This window comes from Tachysurus vachellii, chromosome 16 (genome assembly GCF_030014155.1).
Source record: "Tachysurus vachellii isolate PV-2020 chromosome 16, HZAU_Pvac_v1, whole genome shotgun sequence".
In the NCBI taxonomy this organism is placed as follows: Eukaryota; Metazoa; Chordata; class Actinopteri; order Siluriformes; family Bagridae; genus Tachysurus; species Tachysurus vachellii.
In genome coordinates this window covers 20,411,059-20,437,301 of record NC_083475.1, presented here as the reverse complement: position 1 = coordinate 20,437,301, position 26,243 = coordinate 20,411,059, and the positions used below count along the sequence as shown (strand labels likewise).

Below are 26,243 nucleotides of genomic sequence, written 5' to 3'. Positions count from 1 at the left end.
TTTCTGAAGCATTTCTCAAACATCGGAGACCCCACCTTTAATGGATCCTTGTAGAATCCAAGAAAGGCTTTTTGTTTGTTTGTTTGTTTGTTTTAATAAAAGGTCTCAAGTTAAAAACCATTTAGAACATGAGTAAGCAGTGTTATCCAGAAAGGGCTGGTGTGAGTGCAGGTTTTCATTCCAACCAAACAGAACCCATACCTGATTCTATTTAAAACCAAGGTCAACTGATAACACAGGTGGAATGAAGTGTGGCTCCTGCTAGATTGGGATGAGAACCATCACCCACACCTGTAGCATTTCGAGGATAAAACCACACACCCCTGCTTTAGAAAGCTAGAACCAAGAATAATTTCCCCCTTAGAGTCTAAAAATCATTTCATTAAACTATAACAGTTTTAATATTGGGGTCATGGTGGCTTAGTGGTTAGCCTCACACCTCCAGGGTTGGGGGTTCGATTCCCGCCTCCACCTTGTGTGTTTGGAGTTTGCATGTTCTCCCCGTGCCTCGGGGGTTTCCTCCGGGTACTCCGGTTTCCTCCCCCGGTCCAAAGACATGCATGGTAGGTTGATTGGCATCTCTGGAAAATTGTCCGTAGTGTGTGATTGCGTGTGTGAGTGAATGAGAGTGTGTGTGTGTGCCCTGTGATGGGTTGGCACTCCGTCCAGGGTGTATCCTGCCTTGATGCCCGATGACCCCCGTGACCCGAGGTAGTCTGGATAAGCGGTAGAAAATGAGTGAGTGTGAGTTTTAATATTACCATTATTTATGTTTGAAATGTTACTTTGGGATGTTACCATTTTTTTTTCAAATTATGTAATTAGCCCTTTATATCCAGATGGAGAATGAAAGAACTTTTCAAACAGCTAATTTTATTAAGACATCATAATAGGTATGTATGTACTGTATGCTGAAGCTGGGAAAATGGTTATGGATGCTGCAGTGGAAGAGTGAGAGATCTCGGAGAGAAGAATGGCAACAGAGAAAGTGAGGTTAGAATAACAGAGTGCTCCAAACTCAGTTATACTGCTCCTGGAACACCAATGTCTCCATAGACCAGTTTAGTTCTTCAGTAGAGGCGTTCTCTCTCCAACAAAAATACTCACAAAATAAAGGCTGAGTGTTCCAAGTAAAAACACTTCAGCCGAGTTCAATAACTATTATTTATGTTCTATTTCTTTCCCCCAACGCAATAGCTTCATTGATATTAATATGAAATACCCTGAGGCTTTCCTATGAACTGAAGACCAGAGAAGCATTTTTAATGTCAATGCATCGTTGCTTAGACGTTTAGAGCTTCTTCAAGAATGGAGAACTTGAGGTATCACAGGAAATCACGTGCTATCATTTTTCCAGCCCTTTTGGTATCAAAAGTCCAATCTGCTATAAACTTGCAAGTCATTCGGTTTGAAAAGTGCAAGATTATAGTACGTTATATAATGGAAAGAGTATTTTTCCTGATATAATCGAAGGACATTGTGCCACATCTCATTCCTTTCGCAGCATGTGGTTTCGTCAGCCTTTTCTATCACTACCTTAAGACTTCATCCAGAAGGTGCCACCGGTGCAGGACCCTTGACCCACATTGTCAGACTGAAGAACTTGCTGTGACGTGGAATAAAAGAAAATGGTTGGAAAGGTACATTCTATTTTTAAAAAGAAATGGAAAGCAACAAAATAATCCCACCATTCACAAAGACAAATGGTGTTTACAAAGGCAGAATATAATCGCTTGAATGCACAACGGCGTGCTTTTCTGTTCCATTAGAACGACACCTTTCAGACGCGACAACAGACAGATTTTCTTTTATCGGTTTAAAAGATATAAAAGGCTGCCGAGCGTCGGTTTTGTGGGTTAGAGCAATCTGGTGCAAGCAAATCCAATCATCATGATCAACTCATCCTTGATCGTTTTTGCACTTGCGCTCAACTCGTTTGTTCGTTTATCAACCTTAGCTTTGCCTGCAAGTAGAATCAAAGATGACACAGCAAACCAACATAGCTTTAATTCTGTGATGGACGAAGATGCAGTGAATGTAGCAGGACTTGGTGATTCTGCCCCAAGAAGATTCCCTCTTGTAGAGGGAAGGCTGGCTGATGAAGATGGCACTAAGAGGATCTTTATCTTTTCAGTAAGTGCTGTGTCTAAACGTATTGCCCAATATGTTAGAAGAACGGGTTTCCTCAAGGGGTTTGTAGATGGTTAAAGCTGTTTAAATAAATAAAAAATAAAACATCTGTAGAATCTTTAATACTCGTTCACACAGGGAAAAACTAAATAACACTTTAGGATGCTACAAGGATGCATTTTTTTGGCAAAGAAAGCAAACTTCTCAATAGTTTTAGGAGAAATCAATAGAGACATGCAATAGAGGAACGTTAGCACGGATAGTAGCATTTCCACCTCAGGGCTCCAGTGTCCTGTGCGGGTCTTAAAAGAAGCGTATGTGTGTGAACAAATGGGGTCCCAACCAGAGTGTATTTCCACCTAACAGCCCGTGGGATAGGATCCAAATCTGTGACCGTTACAGGAACGAATCGCTTATTTAAGATTAAGACAGATTAATGTATACTCATGGGGGAAAGTTGGTTCCTCAGCGGCTTTCTTATTGATGGTTACAGCTTAAAGTTTTGGAAAACGTTTTATTGTGGAATTTTCTTGATATAAGCCATTCTTTTGACTGAGAACATAGATTTCTGCAATAGTTCTAGCAGACCTTCAAGGGGTCATACTGTATTTGCCTGCTTTCTGAGTTAAGACACAGCAGATTACGGCGCTCTTCTTCAGACACTTATCGGAAATACAAGTCGTCTTTATACACAGCCTTCCTTAAAAGATGTTACCAGTAAATATTATCGAAGCTGCTACGTTCTTCAGCTTCAGCTACACATGTATTTGTGGATAAATTCGAGACATTTAGCCAGTAGGTGTATCTTTGGCTGAACTTCTCAGGCGTGTGTAGTGGCCTGGAATAGCTTCCTCTCTGCTGGGTGATCATGTTGAAGTAGTTACCAGAGCAATTGAAGGAACAATCGAAAGGAAGGAGAAATACAGCTACAGCTATATGGTGGGAAACTGTGGCCTGCGAATCAACAGAAGGGGAAAAGTGAGACATGGGAAACTTTGGTGTAATTTGAACCAATTCTTCCATGTGGGGTTCCATACTCAACACTAGACATCAGAACACTTCAGGAGCTCTTGGGTGTGTGCCGTTCAAATTATCTTTAAACATCTCCAGGTGTAGGTTGAAGGGAAAAAAAGAGTGAATGAGATTGCTTGTGTAAGGTGGTCAGCAGAGAAGGTCAGCGGCCCACAGACGCCGCTTGGTAATTGTCAATGATCTGTTTCACTCAGGATCTGGGATCAAAAGGGGCTTCTGGGAGTGACGCAAGCTCTGGTTTTGGACGAGCCTTTCCCGTGCTATCACCATGGAGATTTGACCGCGCTCTTGCTGCAACTCAGAAGGATGAGTGGCACAATGCAGATGATCTCATCCCCATGGCCAAGAGAAACACGGACAATAAGAGTAAGTCGTCTCTTTCTCTCTCTTTTGTTTTTTTTTTTTCTTTTTTTTCTTCTGCGTCATTGACTAATGCAATACTAGAACATGGCTCGGCGCCCGACTTGGCTGCGCATGCTGTGTGGTGATGTGTTTCGTCAAGCGAGTGTCTCTTTCCTGTCATTTTGATTCATTTAAAGGAAGGAAAAGATGGGATTTCAAAGTTTTGACAGTTCTCATGACATTGATCCTTTCCAGAGTCTGAATCGGTGCAGTCATCCAAATGTAGTTTCTCACTTTCCTTAATTAAGATTACAATAGCCTAACCCAAGCACAATTCTCACAGAATGCATGATGCTTTGGGGTGGTCTACTGCACTTAGTAAACATTTCTGTGTGAATATGACCTCAGTCTGGGACTAAGAAGATGCACACAGAGCTCATGAGATTGAGTTAAAGGTGGGGTCTCCGATGTTTGAAAGCAAATGTTGACATTTGAAATCACCAAAACAAACACGCCCCTAACCCAAATGGGTCCCACCCCTGTATTGATAGCTCCGCCCACACATACATACGTAACCCAGGCAACTAACGGAAAGAAATGTGTCTTTATCATAGCTGAAGGGAAGAACAATACGATTGTAGATAAACAAACAAGCAAAAATGACACACAAGTATAATCATGTAAAGGACAAAGACATATATTAGTTCTGTGTAACAAAGTAAAACCAACGTTACTCACCTATCGAGAAGGAAAAAAGCGCCTCGGCGTCTTAAGTAAAGTTGGTCACATATTCACAGATTGGAGTTTCCCGAGTCAATAACTCCTGAGCTAAACGCTGTTACTACACAAAACACGGTTGTAGCTGCGTCTCTACATTACTACGATAGAAAAGAGGTGTTATTTGTGTAGTAACAGCGTTTAGCTCAGGAGTTATTGACTCAGGAAACTCCAATCTGTGAATATGTGACCAACTTCCTGCTCCTTCAGTTCTCTCCAGCGCTGGAAAGCTGATCCTATATTAACACGTCCTACTTCTTACCTTATCGTAAGTCTTTCTTCTCTTTCTTTCTTTGTTTTTATCCTCCATGTCAATGTTAAAACCGCTTTCTGCTAATGTCACACACGCGCACTGAACACTCTCTCCGCCCATATTGACAAGCCCCGCCCCTTTCTGCTCATTGGCTACACGTTTGTTTTGTTTTGATTTTTGTTTATTATTCGGCTCGACTCAGTTTTCTGAAGCATTTCTCAAAAATCGGAGACCCTGCCTTTAAATCTCAATCGCGACACTAGCCAACCGTGGGCATCTGTGAACTTGGGTATGCAGAAGACAATAGATAGCCCTTTGCTGTTCAGTGTTGCAAAGTTTGAAAAGATTCTGTTGCTTCATGTATCTTTGAGGAAGCACATGCTAGCTTTTACGCTCGTGAGTGAGAGTTGGTTGATTACAATGTTGGAAGATAAAGAAAGGAAAAGCACTTAAAATTTTCATATTGTTCTACTTACTTATTGTAACGGGTAACTGAAGAAGTATAGTTTTTTTTCCCTTGGTAAATAGTTAATAACAAACACCAACAAGGATTATTAGTTTTATTCAAATGTTGCCTGTTATTTAAGTGAAATCCTTCTTAAACCTTGTTCTTTGCTTCTGTTTAGTGCTTCGGTGCATGATCGGGAGGGTGTACCGTCCCTGCTGGCAGGCTTGAAGATGGAAGGAAAACACAGCCACGACTTACCTTATGACTCGATCTGGTCATATTCATCAAAATACATTCACAGAACAAAAATAAAAAAGGTCAACAGTCAAATAAAACTTTATTAAAACCAGAAATGATATGCTTGTGTGATTAAAAATAAACAGAACAATGAAATACCATTGTGCAATGATTGATGACCAGATCACAAAATGAAACACATAAATTAAAGGTTTTCAGTGCATTGATAAAATACTCAACCTCATTAGAGAGGGGTTTAAGGTTTAAGCAGGAAGCGATCGTACAGTAGAAGTCTTCTAATTTATACACGTTACTCGTTCGGATGGAGGACGTGATTACAGAGGACACGAGATGTCACGATGAAACATAGCATATAAGCTTTAAAATCATAGCCGGAAAAAGCTTGTAAGCTTGCCCTGACCTGCAATGAGCTTCTTTCTAGACATGGTGCTGCTCTTCTTCCCTGGCCCTGAGCTACAAGCTTTGGCAGGAGGTCTCTTCTGAGGCGGCTGGTTCTCATCACCTCCTTGTTCCACACTCTCTCTGTTTGACAGCTTCCTCTTAGAAGTTTTGGTGATGGTTTGGAGTTCTGCCACTGCTTTCCTTGAAACACCTGTCCGGATCGGGCCGTTGGTGCTGCGCTGCTCGAGGGCTGGTTTGGTCCCTGATCCACGCATGGCTTGAATTGCTGCCTGTTGATCTACCTCGGCTGAAGAACATGCGTAAATAAGGAGGGGAATAAAATAAATTAGTGAAGAAAAAAAAGGGTGAGAAAAAAAAAAAAAAAAAAAAAAAAAAGGGCAGGGGGGAATTGTGAAACTGCTGACGTTAGACATGCAGTTTAACAGGCAGTATGTTTATTTTACAGAGCTGAAGCTCGACATTTGTCATGTACTGCAGTGTAAGTTTTTTTTTTTTACAGCACAAGCGAGACCAGCCAGTTTTTATGGAAGGGGAATCATTTAAAAGGTTGATCTTAAGTACCAGTCCCCGAGCAGGAATTAGGCAGAGATTGAGGCTTTGGCTCGGGAGGTGAGTCCGGGCATGATGCCGACAGCGTGGCGTCAGAGGCACCTGGAACAAGCTCATCTGTGTGCGCTTGCGGTGTGTGAGACCCCAATAAACCATGTGTGAAAGTTATGAACTACAGAAAAAGGACTGGAGCTCATCTTGGAAAGGAGTACCTTGTTTTTTGCATTTGTCTGCAGGGTTGCAGTCGTGCTCAGGGGGCGCGTTAACAGCTGAGGGGACCGTCGGCTTAGGAGCTGGATGAACGCAGGTCGGGAGCTGACTCGTGCTGGGAAAGTCTAGCACTCGAATTAGAGGCTCACAGTCATCCATGTACGTGCAGGCAAACTGCGATCGGATGCCCCTCTCCCTTACCTGCAAGAACAAACAGGGCTCTGAGATTAGACAGCCGAGAGATATACAGAGCCGGAGATACAGAGGCCAGAGAAGTCAGAGAACAGACTGCTTTTGAAACCTCAAAAGGCCAAAGAGAAATGCTGATCCAACACTGTTGTGTCTGTTTGATCCACGCCTGCCTGGGATTAGCAGGACTACAGAGTGTTCTGAGCCAACGATCATCAATCAAACTTAAAAAATAAATAAATAAAAAATAAAAGTTGGGTGGGAAATCCAGGCTTGGAAAGAGACAGCAGATCAAAGAGTTCTTTTCAAAGTGATTTCTTAAAAGACCGAAAACAACCGAGAGGCTTAGCACGGAAGAGCAGGCTTCCCTGGATGCATGCTAATAGCGCGAACCCTGAACGCACAGGAATGCAAAACATGTAGGTTTATATAGATCATCCTATGCAAACTTGAACTTGTAATTAATTATAGCTCTCGACCTTTATATGTTCAAAGTACAGAAGAACAAGTAAACAAACGTAGATGCCTTTCTGAAAGCTTATCATTGTTCCATTATTAGCAGTTAGCATTAGCATTATGCAATTAGCATTATTAACTGTTTCATTTAACTCACTGTTTGAGCAGCCATGTTGATATGATGTCATGGGCTGGACTCCAGAGAGTGTTTTCTCTTTTTTTCCCCCCAATCAGATGTTGGACACGTTTTGTTACAAGCTTTAGCTGAATATTTTATATCTAATTAAAATTTACATTTAATATTTAACTGAAGGTCCGTGTATTTTGTACGTGCGTGACGTCCGTGATGTAGAAGTGACCTGTAAATTCATGCAACACACAGTGTAAATCGTTATCCTTCAAAAGTTTTATCCAAGAAAACCCCCCAGGATTTGGATCGAAAGCAGTGCAGAGAGCTCTGCTTTCCTCTCATCGTACTAACTGACGTCAGTCTGGATACAAACCGCGATGGCGCAGCGATCAGCAGACTACAGGAAGCAATAACCTTTTTAAGTTTCCTCCTTGTTAGTCAGGTTATGTGATCGATACGATATCTTCAAAGCGAAGATCTGAAAAGCTTCCGCTCGCCGAGTTCAGGAAGCAGCGAGCTACCCGGGGACCATTACCGCTCACGCACAGGAAGAGTGAAGGCAGCTAAAGTGACATCTGCTAGCACGATCAAATAAAGAAGCCAATTTACAAAACGTGTTTAGCATACGTGCCCAAGGAGAATTGTTTATCTCTACAATGAAATGCCTGTACCTAAAATATTAAAACCTGCACACTTTGAAACATATAATCGAGCCTTGCGTTTTATGTGTATATTAACGTTTTATTTGTTATTAGAACCTAAAGCACTAACAGTAAAAACGTCATGAATTTAGCACCTGTTATGGGAAACAGGAGCCTTAAAGACTTAAAATGTGCTTTCAGACCCCTATTACTCCGTTTATTACTCCAGTCTAAAAAAACAGCTTTAGCTTCATAATGCAAGCAATTAAAAAAAAAAAAGGAAAAATTAGCTGAGAATTAAATAATTAATTCTCTTTGAATAAGAAAAACGTTAATTTTGTATAGAAGCAATTCTGAAAATTAAAAATCAGGCTTATATTAATGCTCTTGTTCAAATACATTATTGTTTGTATTGTAACAGCGTAATATCCAGAATAAAACTGTATTGGTTATTTTACTAATAACAAACAAAAAAACAAAAGGGCGTCATTTAGATGATAACTTTTCTGTAAGGAAACTACGTACGGTTCAAATTTATGGAAGGAGTCTCCAGTGTCAGTGCTTCCTAACCGTCAGAGGTAAAGCTGTAATTTTGACCTTATGTTTGTTGGTAAAACAACAGTATTTGTCTTTGTTTGGTTCCAAATCTACAGACATTTCTGCAGGTTTATATCGCTGTCCTTTGGCTCAAGTTCATTCATTCATTCATCTTCTACCGCTTATCCGAACTACCTCGGGTCACGGGGAGCCTGTGCCTCAGGCGTCATCGGGCATCAAGGCAGGATACACCCTGGACGGAGTGCCAACCCATCGCAGGGCACACACACACACACACACACACTCTCATTCACTCACGCAATCACACACTACAGACAACTTTCCAGAGATGCCAATCAACCTACCATGCATGTCTTTGGACCGGGGGAGGAAACCGGAGTACCCGGAGGAAACCCCCGAGGCACGGGGAGAACATGCAAACTCCACACACACACACAAGGTGGAGGCGGGAATCGAACCCCCAACCCTGAAGGTGTGAGGCGAACGTGCTAACCACTAAGCCACCGTGCCCCCCTTGGCTCAAGTTTAGCAGTAAAAAAAAAAAAAAAAAAAACACTACAAGACCAAAGACATGGTGACGCTGAGTGAGACCCTGGTTTGTTCTTGTTCTCTGTGCAAACACACTAAACACTGTAGAAGCCAGCGTATGATATGATGCTGATTTATTTACACTGCTGAATTTTACACAAAAATGACAAATCTCCCTCCGGCATGTTTGGTTATAGCGACTGCTTTGGAATGCTAGCTGTACCACACATTGACAAACATTATTAGTATAGCAACCAGCTTCAGAAACACCTCCTGATGACTTTAGAGTAAAGCACCTGGTGACTTGTGAACGTGGCTTTAAGCGGTAAGGATCATGACGTAAATCAGTGCCGAGTTTCGTGACACGGTTCTGACGCCTCTTTACCTTAGACTTTACGTGCTCTTGCTGGCTATGGACGCGATTGCGCAGGGGCTTTGGAGAGAGTCCTGTGGGAAGTTCTGGAGATCTGCAGGCATACAAATGAAAGAATGCAGAAGTGAGAAGATGATGAATATATTGTCGTTCTGCCAGTTCCTAAGTTTCCGTTTTTACCTTTAACATAAGACTTAAACAGAATGCATCTTATTTTATCACAGAAATCAGACTTTGCATCTACGCATTAGTGAATAGAAAAGGAAATAAGAAAGGAGCTGTTTCAACTTTTCCAACCTGCAACTATTTTCTCCTTGTTTATTTAATTGTATTGTAGATTTAGGTAGCTACAGTAGTAAACAAACAATACAACGCTAGGTGGACATCAGAGGAAAAGATACAGTTGCATTTAGTAGGGTGCCAAAACTTTTACACAGCCAGGTTTTTGACATTTACCCATGTCTGAATGCACAGAAACAACTGATATTTCTTTTCTTTTATTTTTTTTTGAGAAATATTTATAAACGAGGAGTAAAAAGCATGTTTTCAACCGAAAAGAAAATTAATTAACTTATAACTAATTAACTTAATTATTTAACAACATTTTAGAGATTTTGTATTTTAAATGAGGGAAAAAGTTCCATTGGTTGGTCAAGTGCTGTTAAAACTAAAAACACAAATCGTCACATTAATAGCAAGAAAGAGAAAAGAAACCATATTATATATCGTCGCTGTCGGGCGGAAACCTCGTATGTCCAAATTTGGTCAATTTCATACTTTTTCACATATCGATGCTATTGGTCAGTCCCCACGTGGGTCTGTTATTTTTACAAGTTATTAACCAATCTAAAGTCTTGAAAATAGCTTGAGCACAAATCTCATAACTCCATTGGACACTTCAACTGTCCACCTCTTCCTCACTCCGTGGGAGAGCTTCACGTCACAGGGTTTAGTCCGCGTTGCAGTGGATTGTCTTGCGCTAAATTCCTGTCCTCAGACGAGCACCAGATCTAGCGGGGGTCAAGATTTTTTTTTCTTTGAGCCCAATGTTTTGAAGACATTTACCTCAGAAGACGTGTTGATTCGTTGCGACTCTTCTTGAGGAGAAATATGACGTGAAGCTCTCCCACGGAGTGAGGAAGAGGTGGACAGTTGAAGTGTCCAATGGAGTTATGAGATTTGCGCTCAAGCTATTTTCAAGACTTTAGATTGGTTAATAACTTGTAAAAATAACAGACCCACGATATATTTGAGATATATTTGAGTAAGGTTGAGTAAAGTAAAGCTTGTGCATTGTGTATTAGTCAGCAGAACGTACTTGTAGAGCGTAAGGAGACACAAAGTCTCTGCTTCGTTCAGAGCGATCTGATCATCGGTGAGCAGTTCTGCTTTGTTCCTGCAGGGCGGCGCCAGAGCTTCTTCATCCAACACCGTGATCAGGACTTTAACAGTTTCTCTGCCTGCATAAGCAGTGGCGTGGTTGATGGCGTACATTCTGGGCTGTAAAGGGATCAGATTACACGAGACATAAACATGAAACTGTACTGCTAGATTGGTATCTGATCACATAATTAAAGTTGTGGGGGTATGAATGGAAAATGTACCTTGCTCAGATTTTATTTATTTATTTTTTTTTTTTACTTACAGAATAGGATCCAAAACATGTCTAGAGGATACACAAGACATTGAAGTCTGCTATAAATGTAGCTGTGTAGCAGGTTACAAAAGAAAAGCAGACCGCTTCACAACTGGAATCGTAATACTGATTATTTGACAAGCATGAACCCAAAACATTGACCTGGTCTTAAGGGTGCAAAAATCTTTGCACTCAAGTATCTGAAATGCATCAACATTGAGAAAATCATCTTTACCCTGGCTGGACTGATCCCTGTAACACAAGCAGACTCGTTCTGAAGGTTGTGGATATGTTGGATTCTCTCCTTGAGTTCCTCCACCGTGTCTTCTACGGCAGTGTACACCGGACCGGCGCTGCTGAGACCCTTCAGGACGACCGCTCTGACGCTGGACACGATCCTGCCTCCAGCAACACTGCAAGGTGATGGAAAGGAACAAGCAAATAAACATTAAAATAACCTACAAACATGGTTTTATATCGTTATAGTATTTCCTCTCAAAAGCATGGAAAGGTTATTCGCACCCCAATAAGAAAATTTTCCCATCGTTATAAAGGCCAAAATAAAAAAGGTACGTGTGGGACTTAAAAACATTCATACTTGATCTTGAAGGATTCAAATTCTGCCCAATTTCCCCCCGTTTCATGCAGTCACTCTTTACCAATCCTACACCTGAATAAATTCTGGCTAATCACACCAGGTCCTGCAGACACTCTTAAACTTTCCCACCCACACCAACAAAAGATTTGATCAAGCCTGTCCATTCCTTCAGACTAAACCAATCCCGCCTTCTTCTAGTAGACAGTGCCCAGAAGTTCAACTAATCCATCTCACAAAGTTTGACTAATCCCTTCCACTTTGACAGAAAGCTTGACTAATCCTGTCAAATTTCCACAAAATTCTCGACAGGATTGGTTTTTTAATTTAATTTTTAAATTTTTAACTTTTAGAGAAATCGATGCATTTGTACCGTATTTTCCGGACTATAAGCCGCAACCTTTTTCCCACGCTTTGAACCTTGCGGCTTAAACAATGACGTGGCTAATATATGGTCCATATATATATTTTTCCCGCTTTCAAATTTTTTATTTTTTTTTCAATATGGGCGGAGAGAGTGTTCAGTGCGCATGTGTGACATTAGCAGAAAGCGGTTTTAACATTGACATGGAGGATAAAAACAAAGAAAGAAAGAGAAGAAAGACTTACGATAAGGTAAGAAGTAGGACGTGTTAATATAGGATCAGCTTTCCAGCGCTGGAGAGAACTGAAGGAGCAGGAAGTTGGTCACATATTCACAGATTGGAGTTTCCTGAGTCAATAACTCCTGAGCTAAATGCTGTTACTACACAAATAACACCTCTTTTCTATCGTAGTAATGTAGAGACGCAGCTACAACCATGTTTTGTGTAGTAACAGCGTTTAGCTCAGGAGTTATTGACTCGGGAAACTCCAATCTGTGAATATGTGACCAACTTTACTTAAGACGCCGAGGCGCTTTTTTCCTTCTCGATAGGTGAGTAACGTTGGTTTTGTTTTGTTACACAGAACTAATATATGTCTTTGTCCTTTACATGATTATGCTTGTGTGTCATTTTTGCTTGTTTGTTTATCTACAATCGTATTGTTCTTCACTTCAGCTATGATAAAGACACATTTCTTTCCATTAGTTGCCTGGGTTACGTATGTATGTGTGGGCAGAGCTATCAATACAGGGGTGGGACCTATTTGGGTTAAGGGCGTGTTTGTTTTGGTGATTTCAAATGTCAACATTGGCTTTCAAACAACGGAGACCCTACCTATAATTCTAAAAAATTGTTTAATTTTTTATTTATTTTTTATAAACATATATGCAACAAGGGGGCACGGTGGCTTAGTGGTTAGCACGTTCGCCTCACACCTCCAGGGTTGGGGGTTCGATTCCCGCCTCCGCCTTGTGTGTGTGGAGTTTGCATGTTCTCCCCGTGCCTCGGGGGTTTCCTCCGGGTACTCCGGTTTCCTCCCCCGGTCCAAAGACATGCATGGTAGGTTGATTGGCATCTCTGGAAAATTGTCCCTAGTGTGTGAGTACGTGAGTGAAAGAGTGTGTGTGTGCCCTGCGATGGGTTGGCACTCCGTCCAGGGTGTATCCTGCCTTGATGCCCGATGATGCCTGAGATAGGCACAGGCTCCCCGTGACCCGAGGTAGTTCGGATAAGCGGTAGAAAATGAATGAATGATATATGCAACAAACAAGCAAGGAAGTGCTAGTTAAAGTGTTAATAAGGACTTCAACCGTCGTTTGAAAATAGCCAGTGACTCAGCTGTCCGGACCCCTAGGGGAAGTTCATTCCACCACCTTTGTGCCAGAACAGAAAAAAATCTTGTTGTATAATTGCCTTTACCTTAAGAAATGGTGGAACCAGTTAATTAAGCAGTGCTGGTAGATCTGAGGGTGCAGGGTGCAGATCAAATCAACAATTCATTCATTCTTTCATCAGAGAGAGTTCTATCCTGTTTTGTGAAGGTCACATAGTATTTCGAGCCTGTCTTGGTAATTCTGGGAGAGGAAATACACCCTGGGAGAGAGGATGGGAGGCTGTACTACACACTGCACCATGCAGACACACATTCATGCATTCACACTTTAGCAAAGGCAGTTCAAACCCCGGCATGTTATTAGGAGGTGGGGAGAACCTGGAGAACACGGAGAAACCCACACGAACATTGGTCAGGCATGCTGGGGGTCCTGGAGCTGTTGTACAATAAAGGTTCTACCAAGATGCTCTATAGTAGCACCCTTCAGGAGAGTTGCCCTAATCCTGGACCTTGTCCTGACTACAGCAGCAATACAACAGAAAGAAAAAGGAAAGATTTAAGAAGAGAAAAAGAAGCACTGAACCTGTTGACACCAGTACAGAACAGGTGATGTGGGGGGAAAAAAAGGAAGAAAAGAAAACCAACGCCCTGTCTAATACGAGAGGTTAGCATGAGAGCAGCGATAGAACAGGGCAAGGCATACATGCCTGCGTGAACGTATTAGCGAATGTAAACATTGGGGAGAAGCCGGGAAACGAGCCGGCCCAAATCCCTGACCCAGCTTTTGTGCGAGGGAATTACAGTAACAGAATCATCTGGGAAAACAGATGTTGGACGTACGAGAGGCCCTGATCCAGCAAGAAGGGCTGTTTGTGTGTGGTAATACAGTACTCCATGAGGTGCAGCGGGGAAAATCTAGGAGGGTCAAAGGCTGATGAAAGAACTCTTTTGGCTCGAGACGAATCATACTATCTTCTGGGAGAAGCCCCGAAGCTGTGAAAGGAAACTGCAGGTTCAAGGCACTTGCTTCTCAAGCACAATGATGCACTCGTTAAACTTCGCGAGATCAGAGTTACGTCGTATTCGGGAAGGCATCCTATGGCAGGTTTTTTTTTTGAAGTAAGCACAATCAGGGAAATATTTCCAAGTATGACGTCTAATCAGCCATCAAACCACCGAATTGCCTTTTACTTTTTAGGCTTTGATATTCCACAGATAAACATGCTCGAGCAATTCAAAGTTGGGAAAAGGAGGAAAATAGATTTGCAGATAAATAGTGCAGGTGGATTTTGATAAGGTAAAGGGAACACTGGCTTTGCAGTATGTTCAGATTAAATAAAACGATCTGCAGAGAAAATCAAAGGCTTTAATTACAGAGTTAATGTCAGGTGAGGTCATGGCTTCCACGCCGTATGGTTTGGACGCACGCATCGGTTGATTACAGCCGAGGACGAGGCAAACAGTGCAAGGTCAAACATGCCGTGCTAGAACGTTCTGTGAGGACGAGGAATGATATCATTTAATAGAACAAGTATACTTGTTCGCTAAATTATTGGCACCCCAATAAACGTTTCTGATTTTACGCCATTTTACGGTGCTGATGTTGCGTTTCTTGTTCTTGAAAGAACTTCATCTTTTATAGTATACAGTGTAGTATTTTCACACAGGCATCAACCACGACCCTGATCCTGATGAACCCACGGAGATGACGGCCCTGAACGTACATCCAAATCGATCACAGGAACGATTCCTGACGTTCAATATGTTAGTCAGAAGATTTGCTCATTTTCAGTACGTAAGATTAAGCTTTCCTGGATAGAAATGGAATGTTGTGATTATGGTGACTGCCTGATAATCTATGATAGAGAGAGAGAGAGAGAGAGAGAGAGAGAGAGAGATTATGACTGGTGTTGTTTATTGTAAGTGTTTGTTACCTTTTTGGACCTCTTTATCATTTGTAATGTTGCTCCCATATAAAACAGTTCAGCACAAGCCCAGACATTTTTAGGGTCCTGATTGAGGACAATGTCCCGTCCAGAGACAAACTGTTTCGTGTTGAGGTTTTGTTCAAACCGACCATTAAAAATACCCTCTGTAATGTATATGTTTTTTATTCATTGGTTGTTGCGTTAAATCTTACCCAGATACAATAGTGCTATTTTCTGATTGGCTATTGTGTAGCCTCTTTTTTTGATTGGCTGATACACTGTAAGCGTCAGGCTCGACTAAGAACTGAGACGCGCTTGGTTCCTGCCCGGTTCCATAGAGACAGCGGTGCGGACTGATACATTTTGGGCGCTGCGGCTTATTAAATATATGATAAATAGTCAAACGGTTTTCGGCGTGAGGAATACGATGTGTGGCGGGAGAGCGTGACAAAAGACCAAAATGCGTGACGGTCACTCTCAATGCGTGACGGTCACTCTCAATGCGTGACGGTCACTCTCAATGCGCGACGGTCACTCTCAATGCGCGACGGTCACTCTCAATGCGCGACGGTCACTCTCAATGCGCGACGGTCACTCTCAATGCGCGACACTTGACAGCCCTGTTATCTAAAGTGCTAATTTATACAGGAATTGAGAAAAAAGGTGCAAAACTCTTTCAGGTCTGCCGTTCTACACAACCTTTCTCCATTTCTATTCCACATCTGATTCTTATCATTCTTCAAAAAATGTGAATTTTATCAGTTTCTTTTAACAACTGCTTTCTTTTTGCTTCTGTTCTTCATGATGCTGAACTCATCCCAGAAATCCAGCTGGTCTCGATCAGCTTTACAACTCTTTCTGCATGTAGATCTGATTGCTTACATCTACAACATGCCCCTCGTATCCAGCTCTATTCCAAAGAACGGGAACGGCGCGGTTGTGCATCAATGCTGAATAATCATAGGGCCTTTTTACTCCCGGTCACTTCATGTGTTTTCTCCGATCCGATAGCTATCTGATTTGTTAAAACTGTTCCATTTACATTAGGCCACATAAATGCGTCTCGGCGAATCGGATATCGATCCGATCTTTCTACTCCCGCCCAAAATGCAAATATATTTGACCTCATTTCCTGGGTAATTCCGCGGTTTTCAGAACGCAATCAAAAAGAAGACGAAAAAACTTACGATGTTACGACGTTTATGCTACAAAAAAACAGCGTTTACTGTTTGCTGCGTTTTCGCTGGCGGCAGCAGTGCATTTTAAGATCTGACGAGATGCCTGTGTGAAAGATCACCTGCGAGTGACGTACTTCAGTTTGGGAGGAGTATAGCGCTGACGTATGTGGCTTGAACGACCACATTCATTTACACCTGTACAGTTTCATCTGAATTGCGTCCCAGACCACCTCCTGAAGGGGTTTGAACCATCGGATTTATATCCGTCTCCAAAACGTTTCGGAGGGCATTTAGACCTGGTCTAAATACCATCGGATAGCTATCGGATCACAGAAAACGCATGAAGTGACCAGGTGTAAAAAGCCTGTCACAGAACCAGGATGTGTGCAGAACCCGAGCTTGTGCGACATTAAAAAACAATCTTGCTCGATCTGAATCTGGGTTTAGACCACGATACACACTGAAAAATATACCATAGTTTTACAAAAAACAATTGTAGATTCTTCATAAACTACTCGATCCAGCTTTCGTATCTAGGTTTCGAACATTTCCAGGGTTTATTTAAAATGTCAATTAAACCCTAATTGATGGTTTAGGGCCTTGCTCAAGGGCCCAGAAGTTACAGCTTGGTGGTTCTGGGACTGAACCTTCTCATCAGTAGTCATCTTCAATCACTAAGATACCACTTCCCTACTCCTGGAACACCTTTACATCAAACATGAGAGAACATTTTAATAAAAATCGGTGAATGTGAGCGTGGAATGTTTGTTTGCGATGATGGAAATTGGCTGGAAGAGTTCAGTAATTTGTTTTCCCCAGAAAACCTCAATTCAACAGTAGTTCTGATAAAGGAAACATCTAGTTGATGAGAGAACAACCAGTTTGTATGAGGTATGAGTTAGACACTATTTAAAACCATAGTGAGCAGAAAAGCATCTCAAAAACATGTGGATTCTTGAGGTGGATGGACTACAAACAGCATTAGACCATATCAAGTTCTCACAGGAACTTAAATGCCCCTTTTCCGCCGAGGCAGTTTGAGTGCTGGTTCGGAGCCTAATTTAGAACCAGTTCTTTCTTTTTCGACAGCCAAAGCACCGGCTCTGAACCAGGAAAAGTGCTTCTTAAGTAGCACCAAAACGTTGCTGGTCTAGACTTAAGAACCGCTTGTGTCAGGGGCTGTGGGCGGGGCTACTGTTAGCGCATTTGATAATATACCAATGTTTAATACACTTTTACTTTACCGCAATATGATACATTATCAGCACACATGATAGTAGTTAGCTACATGCTAATGTTAACTTTTTTCTGTGTTAATGATAAAATAATGTTAAGTACTCTCTCAATAACAACCTCCGTTTATACAGATTACATGGAGCTGCACGTACACGTTGGATTCGCCGCTTTTGGGTGTTAATGTAGGTTCACAAAGCCATGAGCATTAACAGTAAAGCAACAGCCGCCATTGTTGATGTTTGTGTTTGTCGCTGCTGCGCTAACGTTGCTGTGTAACGTGACACGTATACAGTGACGTCAGACTCGGCTCTGTGACGTCTCTCTAGCCGGTGGAAAGGCAAACCGGTTCTTAGAAGGTTCGCCAGTGGAACCAACTTTGAACCAGCACCAGCACTAGCTCTGAACCAGCACCCGGTTCTTTTTGGTGGAAAAGGGGTATAAGAGACCAGGTGACTACCGGCTGACTGGATAATCACATGGGTAGAGGTGTTCCTACAGTAATAAACTGTCTAGTAGCTCTGTCTGTAACAAGAAGGATATATGAGGAAGTCAATAACTAGGAAGAGAAAGGTAATACCTGGGGTTTGGAGTTTCTCCTAGGATCTCCTCGAGCTGGTCCATGAAATGGACAAACAGAGACAAACCCTTTAAATGCTTCCTTAAAGGGTCCGATTCTGGAGGGGCGTAACCTTTTCCTCCCAGCTCTATCGCCCGGATAAATGAAGTCGCAGCCTGGAAAATCAAGAGGCGGCTGTTAGGAGTATATTAGTCCATATGGTGTCCGTGTTGACGACTGAACGTCTTCCTCATGTCTCACTCCACAGTGGTGTTAATATGAAGCTCATATGAAAGTAAACACTCGGGACTTTAAGAACTAGTCACGTTTCATCACTATTTCTGTTTCTATCACTGTTTTTTTCTACAATACTAGAGCGAAATATTCATAGAAAAGATCCAGAAAGACTAAATATTTTTTTTCTCCACACAGATGTTTGTATGTTCAGAGTAAATGTTGAGATCAAACCCGTTTCTGCTCTCTGAGACGCTCGGAGTGTTTGTTCATCTAAAAGCAGCTCAGATTTATCTTCAACACTAAAATTCAGTGTAAGATCAACAGACGGAAAAAAAAACATCTAAAACACACTGAAAAACAACCGAGTCCTGATTTATTTTAGATCAGACTGCAATAAATATTAAAATGATTGAACACCAATTTGGATGGATGGATAGATGGAGTCCATGATAGTTAAAAGTGATAATGTGAAGCAAAAACACAACCATTTCTAACTCTAACCTTTTTTTTTTCCTTTTTAATCATTCATTAGTTGCTAAACCAAGGTTCCTGGACTGGAACCTTGAAGTCAGCTCGGTGGATTTGCAATAAATTCAGTGACACATTTACCAGAAATAGAGACGTGGAGCGTTCACGTGCTGCGTGTTTGAGGTCAGTGAATGCTGTGTGCCCGAGACAGCGGTTAGGGGTGTTTAAAGTGTGTGTGAGGGCCAAATCGTCCTTCGTGTTCACCAGCATACACAGATACGAGCAAAAGAGCCTCCGTACTGCTCGCTGCACCTGCGGGAAGAGGAAGTGAGTGTGTGAATAAGCAACAGAGGAACACAATGCACCAAATAAAGATCCTTCGATACAAGAAAGAACTGATGTGTTGAACTGATGCATTTTGGTTAGCTATATTAAAAAAAAAAAAAAAAAAAAGGGGGAGTAAGTATTTACTGCCCTGGTGTCAGTAAAAGCATCTGTAGCTACAATTCCAGCTGCAAGCCTTCTTAAAATGGTCTCCATCAGCTTTGCACATCTGGATCCTGATTTTTTTTTTTTTTTTGCCCAATCTTATTGCCAAAATCGCTAAAGCTCTGTCAGATTCTCAGTCAGACTGACGTCCGAGCTCCGACTGAGTCATTCAGGTAGATTAGAGCTCTCTGAGAAAGTGTGACTTCAGCACGAAAGTATTTTATCCCGAAAAAGTCGCAGTGTTCTTATAGCGAGGGAACAGTAAAGTAAGTAGCGATGTTATTTTACGACGGTGTCAGTTAATATTTTATGACGGTGTCAGACTGCATTAGCCCATAAGCATATAGTATATCTGAGGAGGGTTTTTTTTTTTCTTTCTCCCCTTTCTCCTGCTCTCAGTGCCTTCGGAAACCTCGTCAGTTTCAGTATTACAGAAGCAAATCCCAACATCTAGCCTCATAAATCCGAGGCTGACAGCCGGGAAAAAAAGCATCAGAGAGACTTTCTCTGTATTACACGCTCACTACGTGCAGCAGGATCAGTAACTGAATTCACATTTCTGTCTTAAAACCGAGTGATGTAACGTAACGCTCTCGTTAACGACGATCCAGACACGGTACGAGTCGGGAACCCGAGTAGAGAAGAAGATCTCAGTTGATTTAAATCTGCTTTTAATATGGATTTGAAAGCACGTTGGAAAAAGTCGTGATCTCCGATTAGTCAGGATTTCACAAGAGCAGACATTAATGCCCAATCTGCAATTTTTCAAAATGGCAAATATTTTTTAAAAAAAAGCGGATTTTCCGCAGAAACGTGTCGTGGGACGTCATCAAAACAGATTCGATCAAATCCTTCTTCCAGTCACGTGTGGAACATGAGAACAGCTCTAATAGAAAGTCTTTACATCTGTGTCTTCAATGCTAGGAGTTTAAAAGCAAAATCCTGTGCTTGGATTTCACATAAAAAATAAAAAAATAAAAAAATAAAAATTCTCACAAAGCAAAATGTGTTGGATGTTGTGATGTGATGCATTTTATTCCTCATAGCACAGCGCTTTAATATCAATTTCTATTAAAGGTGCGGTGTACGATATTTGAAAGCCAATGTTGACATTTGAAATCACCAAAACAAACACGCCCCTAACCCAAATGGGTGTCACCCCTGTTTTAGCTCCACCCCACACATACGTAACCCAGGCAACTATTATAACTATTATATCTATAACTATTATAACTATTATAACTATTACCTGTTGGGGCAGCTGGCCGAGTGGATATTTTTATCAGTAAATGAACACAATGAGTAATACTGTGGTAATACACATGTGTTTTTGTAGTACTGTGTGTTGTACCGTGAAAGGTTTAGCTCCGTTTCACGCAGATGACGTTCAGTTCTCTCCAGCTCTGAAAAGCTGATCCTATATTAACACGGGTCCTGCTTCTTGTCTTATCGTAAATCTTTTTTTTGTTTTGTTTGTCGGCCCGACTCGGTTTTCTGAAGCATTTCTCAACATCGTGCACCTCACCTTTAATGTGCCCATGCTAAAAAGGTTGTTGTTACTATATTTCACAGGGTGCTTCATGCTCCACGTTTGTGGAAGGTGTCTCCAGTGTCAGTGATCTGTAACAGACCTGCAAGTTTTATTTTACTGACTCGACCAACAGTAGGTTATTTCGTCGTGTTCATTTTATAAAAAGGGAAAAATACGGAAGGCTTGTTTATACGTAGCTACTATAAGGAGAATCAGTGAGAAGTGACTTGTGTTATATAAAGCACGATGCTTCTTGAGGAATCAGTACACACTGAGTATTGATTACTTCTGTTATATTTTTAGATTTTGGTTGACATGTCGCTTTAAAAACTCGTCCTCCGAGACATCACCTGTGCGCTGCAGGTTCTAACCCGGTTCGATGGGGTCACCGGAACCAGATGGATCGTCTCTGCTTCTTCTGCGTCCTCCGTGCTGCTGCACATTAGGAACTCGAACATCTGTGTCTAAGTGTGAAAAACAATACCTAGGATTTAAACACGTTCCGACTAAAAGCAATCAGAGCCCCAAACTGCCCGGATGCACTCACTGCGGTCAGGGGATCTTCAGGGTCCTCATCCAGCTTTAGCCCCTCGTACATGTTATAGACATCAATCAGATCCACCGTGTTGGTGCGCTTCAGAAAGCTCTGGTACTCTTTCCGGATGAGCTCATAATTCTCAGGGAGCGGGGAGCTGTCGCGGGACAGGTGGAGCTTGTCCAGAAGCAAGCATTTCCAAGCCTCCAGCACGTCACTCAAAGCCACACCGAACTCTCCTTTTTCCTAGAGTAAAACCAGAGACATGCTTTTGTCACATGGAAGAACGCTACAGGCCAAGAAACGGAAAATCTTACAGTAACACACACTGCATTTAAAAAGCTCTCTCTGGGAATATGAAGGCTAAGTCATAGGGCAACGAGAGGAAAATATCATCATCTTCAGCCTTTCGTGATCGTATCCTCGTGTCGTCTGCATTATTAATAACGGATTGAGGAAAGAAAGAGAAAAAAAAAAAAAAAAAAACACGACGATAAACTTATTGAAAAAAATCCTGCTTGTTTTTCTTCCATCTTCACAAATCTTTAAACACTAAACAGAAAGGCCCGAAAATATTTAACAATAACAGCACATCATTTTTATCCAAAAATAAAAAAAGATATATAATTTAAGCTTGATAGTTTTTATTTTGTGCTGGTGTAACTAGGACAAAAGATGTATTTATGGCCAAATGTGTGTTGAGTTAAGCATGATGAGCTGGTAGCTACAAACTTCCAAACCTCTTCAGCGATTGGGCAAGTTTTCATTCCGGGCTGACGTACTTCTCAAATGAACTTCTGATTGCCAGCCGTTGTTGATTTGGGCTCTTGAGCTCTTATTGATCAGCTGTTGTTTCTCAAGGGAAGCGGTTTGACCCTAGAAATACCTCACGTTATCCAGCTGTGTTCTGTGGTGTCACCTGTGATTTGTTTGGTTATTTTATTTGGATGATTTTGCACTTCATGTACATTTTGTGTATCTGTTTACTTCCTGCTCTATTTTCAACCTGAAGGTTAGAAACAGAGCTGTTTCTAGTGGCTATTTAGTCAAGTGAGGAAGCTTTCCACTAGATTGTGGAGCATCCTGTCAGTACTGTAATGTAAGTGTCAGCACTGCAGTGTCAGTACTGTAATGTAAGTGTCAGTACTGTAATGTAAGTGTCAGCACTGCAGTGTCAGTACTGTAATGTAAGTGTCAGTACTGTAATGTAAGTGTCAGCACTGCAGTGTCAGTACTGTAATGTAAGTGTCAGTACTGTAATGTAAGTGTCAGCACTGCAGTGTCAGTACTGTAATGTAAGTGTAATGTGTAATGCAAGTGTCAGCACTGCAGTGTCAGTACTGTAATGTAAGTGTCAGCACTGCAGTGTCAGTACTGTAATGTAAGTGTCAGTACTGTAATGTAAGTGTCAGCACTGCAGTGTCAGTACTGTAATGTAAGTGTAATGTGTAATGTAAGTGTCAGCACTGCAGTGTCAGTACTGTAATGTAAGTGTCAGCACTGCAGTGTCAGTACTGTAATGTAAGTGTCAGTACTGTAATTTAAGTGTCAGTACTGTAATTTAAGTGTCAGTACTGCAGTGTCAGTACTGTAATGTAAGCGTCAGCACTGCAGTGTCAGTACTGTAGTGTAAGTGTCTGTAGTGTAAGTGTCTGTAGTGTAAGTGTCTGTACTGTAGTGTACATGTCAGTAATGTAAGTGTCTGTACTGTAATGTAAGTGTCAGTACTGTAATTTAAGTGTCAGTACTGTAATTTAAGTGTCAGTACTGCAGTGTCAGTACTGTAATGTAAGCGTCAGCACTGCAGTGTCAGTACTGTAGTGTAAGTGTCTGTAGTGTAAGTGTCTGTAGTGTAAGTGTCTGTAGTGTAGTGTACATGTCAGTAATGTAAGTGTCTGTACTGTAATGTAAGTGTCAGTACTGTAATGTAAGTGTCAGTACTGTAATGTAAGTGTCAGCACTACAGTGTCAGCACTACAGTGTCAGTACTGTAATGTAAGTGTCAGTACTGTAATGTAAGTGTCAGCACTAGTGTCAGTACTGTAATGTAAGTGTCAGCACTAGTGTCAGTACTGTAATGTAAGTGTCAGCACTGTAATGTAAGTGTCAGCGCGGCAGTGTCAGTACTGTCATGCAAGTGTCAGCACTGCAGTGTCAGTACTGTCATGTAAGTGTCAGCACTGCAGTGTCAGTACTGTAATGCAAGTGTCAGCGCTGGAGTGTCAGTACTGTAATGTAAGTGTCAGCACTACAGTGTCAGTACTGTAATTTAAGTGTCAGTGCTGCAGTGTCAGTATTGTAATGTAAGTGTCAGTGCTGCAGTGTCAGTACTGTAATGTAAGTGTCAGTACTGTAATGTACTGTCAGTGTCAGCACTGCAGTCAGTACTGTAATGTAAGTGTCAGTACTGTAATGTAAGTGTCAGTACTGTAATGTAAGTGTCAGCACTACAGTGTCAGTACTGTAATGTAAGTGTCAGTACTGTAATGTAAGTGTCAGCACTGTAATGTAAGTGTCAGCACTGTAATGTAAGTGTCAGCACTGCAATGTCAGTACTGTAAGTGTCAATACTGTAATGTAAGTGTCAGTACTGTAATGTAAGTGTCAGCACTGCAGTGTCAGCACTGTAATGTAAGTGTCAGCACTGTAATGTAAGTGTCAGCACTGTAATGTAAGTGTCAGCACTGCAGTGTCAGTACTGTAATGTAAGTGTCAGCACTGCAGTGTCAGTACTGTAATGTAAGTGTCAGCACTGCAGTGTCAGTACTGTAATGTAAGTGTCAGCACTGCAGTGTCAGTACTGTAATGTAAGTGTCAGCACTGCAGTGTCAGTACTGTAATGTAAGTGTCAGCACTGCAGTGTCAGCACTGTAATGTAAGTGTCAGCACTGTAATGTAAGTGTCAGCACTGCAGTGTCAGTACTGTAATGCAAGTGTCAGCACTGCAGTGTCAGTACTGTAATGCAAGTGTCAGCGCTGGAGTGTCAGTACTGTAATTTAAGTGTCAGCACTACAGTGTCAGTACTGTAATGTACTGTAAGTGTCAGCACTGCAGTCAGTACTGTAATGTAAGTGTCAGTACTGTAATGTAAGTGTCAGTGCTGCAGTGTCAGTACAGTAATGTAAGTGTCAGCACTACAGTGTCAGTACTATAATGTAAGTGTCAGTACTGTAATTTAAGTGTCAGTGCTGCAGTGTCAGTACTGTAAGCGTCAGCACTACAGTGTCTGTACTGTAATGTGTCAGTACTGTAGTGTAAGTGTCTGTAGTGTACGTGTCTGTGCTGTAGTGTACGTGTCAGTACTGTAAGTGTCAGTACTGTAATGTAAGTGTCAGCACTGCAGTGTCAGTACTGTAATGTAAGTGTCAGTACTGTAATGTAAGTGTCAGCACTAGTGTCAGTACTGTAATGTAAGTGTCAGCACTACAGTGTCAGTACTGTAAGTGTCAATACTGTAATGTAAGTGTCAGTACTTTAATGTAAGTGTCAGTACTTTAATGTAAGTGTCAGCACTGTAATGTGTCAGCACTACAGTGTCAGTACTGTAATGTAAGTGTCAGTACTGTAATGTAAGTGTCAGCACTGTAATGTAAGTGTCAGCACTGTAATGTAAGTGTCAGCACTGTAATGTAAGTGTCAGCACTGCAGTGTCAGTACTGTAATGTAAGTGTCAGTACTGTAATGTAAGTGTCAGCACTGTAATGTAAGTGTCAGTACTGTAATGTAAGTGTCAGTACTGTAATGTAAGTGTCAGCACTACAGTGTCAGTACTGTAATGTAAGTGTCAGCACTGTAATGTAAGTGTCAGTACTGTAATGTAAGTGTCAGTACTACAGTGTCAGTACTGTAATGTAAGTGTCAGTACTGTAATGTAAGTGTCAGCACTACAGTGTCAGTACTGTAATGTAAGTGTCAGCACTGTAATGTAAGTGTCAGTACTACAGTGTCAGTACTGTAATGTAAGTGTCAGTACTGTAATGTAAGTGTCAGTACTACAGTGTCAGTACTGTAATGTAAGTGTCAGTACTGTAATGTAAGTGTCAGCACTACAGTGTCAGTACTGTAATGTAAGTGTCAGTACTGTAATGTAAGTGTCAGTACTGTAATGTAAGTGTCAGCACTGAACTAGTTGAACATCATCATGTTGCTGTTACCTGCTTATGGACCTCAGCAACAGCCAGCTGGAGGACCATCAGCATGCTGTCTGCTCCATGTATTGTAGTTCTCTCCGAGTCCAAAACTCGGTGACACTCTCTTCTAAAAACTCTGATTAGTGCCTTTAGGTTCCACTGGTAGATCCCCATTGTCCTGAATTAAACCTGTAAGACAAACAGATGATCAGCTAACAGATCTAACACTACAGACATCACACATCAGATGAGAAGTGAACCACATTAACTAGACTGCGAGGGGAAACAAACTTACCAACAGCTCAGTAGGGAGATTTAAGGTCTGGTCCTTAATGCTATGATTTCCAAACTGAATGCTGTCTGAAAATTTAAATCGACATGAAAACACAGATCAGCCAATCACGTTAACTCACGTGACCTTGGTCACGCCCACAGGACAAGTTCGGCATCTGTTTTATGCAAATGAGGCAAGTGATCGTTGAATATGTAATAATTACAAAATTGTGTCACTTTATTATTTTCTTAATTGTCACAAATCGCAGAATAAATGTAAAAAAAAATGCAATTCGATTTTCGTCACATTTTATTCACGTATGAAAATTGACAATTGACAGCAAACCTGGAGCGTATAAACTCAAAACAAGCAATAAAAAATTAAATACTGTGATTAAAATTTTAGACATATTTTCCGACATGTGTGCAATTTATTTATTTTTTAAAATTTTATTATATAAGAATAATATTCGAAG

At 41.4% G+C, this 26,243-nt stretch overlaps 2 protein-coding genes across 2 annotated transcripts; one reads left to right on the top strand and one right to left on the bottom strand.

Annotated features, from left to right (window-relative positions):
• The first annotated feature begins 1,890 nt into the window (after positions 1–1,890).
• pmch (pro-melanin-concentrating hormone) lies at positions 1,891–5,362 on the top strand. Its single transcript, XM_060890051.1, has 3 exons — positions 1,891–2,133; positions 3,357–3,528; positions 5,161–5,362. Exons 1-3 carry the CDS (start codon positions 1,891–1,893, stop codon positions 5,208–5,210), a joined length of 465 nt encoding a protein of 154 aa, XP_060746034.1. The 3' UTR covers positions 5,211–5,362.
• On the bottom strand, positions 5,331–25,908 carry parpbp (PARP1 binding protein). The gene is made up of 11 exons (XM_060890050.1): positions 25,790–25,908; positions 25,519–25,683; positions 21,376–21,609; positions 21,179–21,292; positions 18,950–19,120; positions 18,125–18,279; positions 11,148–11,325; positions 10,595–10,776; positions 9,289–9,370; positions 6,404–6,602; positions 5,331–5,928 (listed from the first exon to the last, which is right to left on the bottom strand). Exons 2-11 carry the CDS (start codon positions 25,666–25,668, stop codon positions 5,606–5,608), a joined length of 1,788 nt encoding a protein of 595 aa, XP_060746033.1. The 5' UTR covers positions 25,669–25,683; positions 25,790–25,908; the 3' UTR covers positions 5,331–5,605.
• Positions 25,909–26,243: the final 335 nt, after the last annotated feature.

Bases quoted from the DNA above. Each gene is read 5' to 3' on its own strand.
- parpbp (XM_060890050.1), bottom strand. From the start codon at position 25,668: ATGGGGATCTACCAGTGGAACCTAAAGGCACTAATCAGAGTTTTTAGA. The intron at 9,371-10,594 runs GTACGTTCTGCT...GTATGCCTGCAG, and splicing joins TGTCTCCTTACGCTCTACAA to ATCTCCAGAACTTCCCACAG. The intron at 6,603-9,288 runs GTAAAGAGGCGT...TTGTTCTTGCAG, and splicing joins AAGAGCACGTAAAGTCTAAG to GTAAGGGAGAGGGGCATCCG.
- pmch (XM_060890051.1), top strand. From the start codon at position 1,891: ATGATCAACTCATCCTTGATCGTTTTTGCACTTGCGCTCAACTCGTTT. The intron at 2,134-3,356 runs GTAAGTGCTGTG...TGTTTCACTCAG, and splicing joins AGAGGATCTTTATCTTTTCA to GATCTGGGATCAAAAGGGGC. The intron at 3,529-5,160 runs GTAAGTCGTCTC...GCTTCTGTTTAG, and splicing joins GAGAAACACGGACAATAAGA to TGCTTCGGTGCATGATCGGG.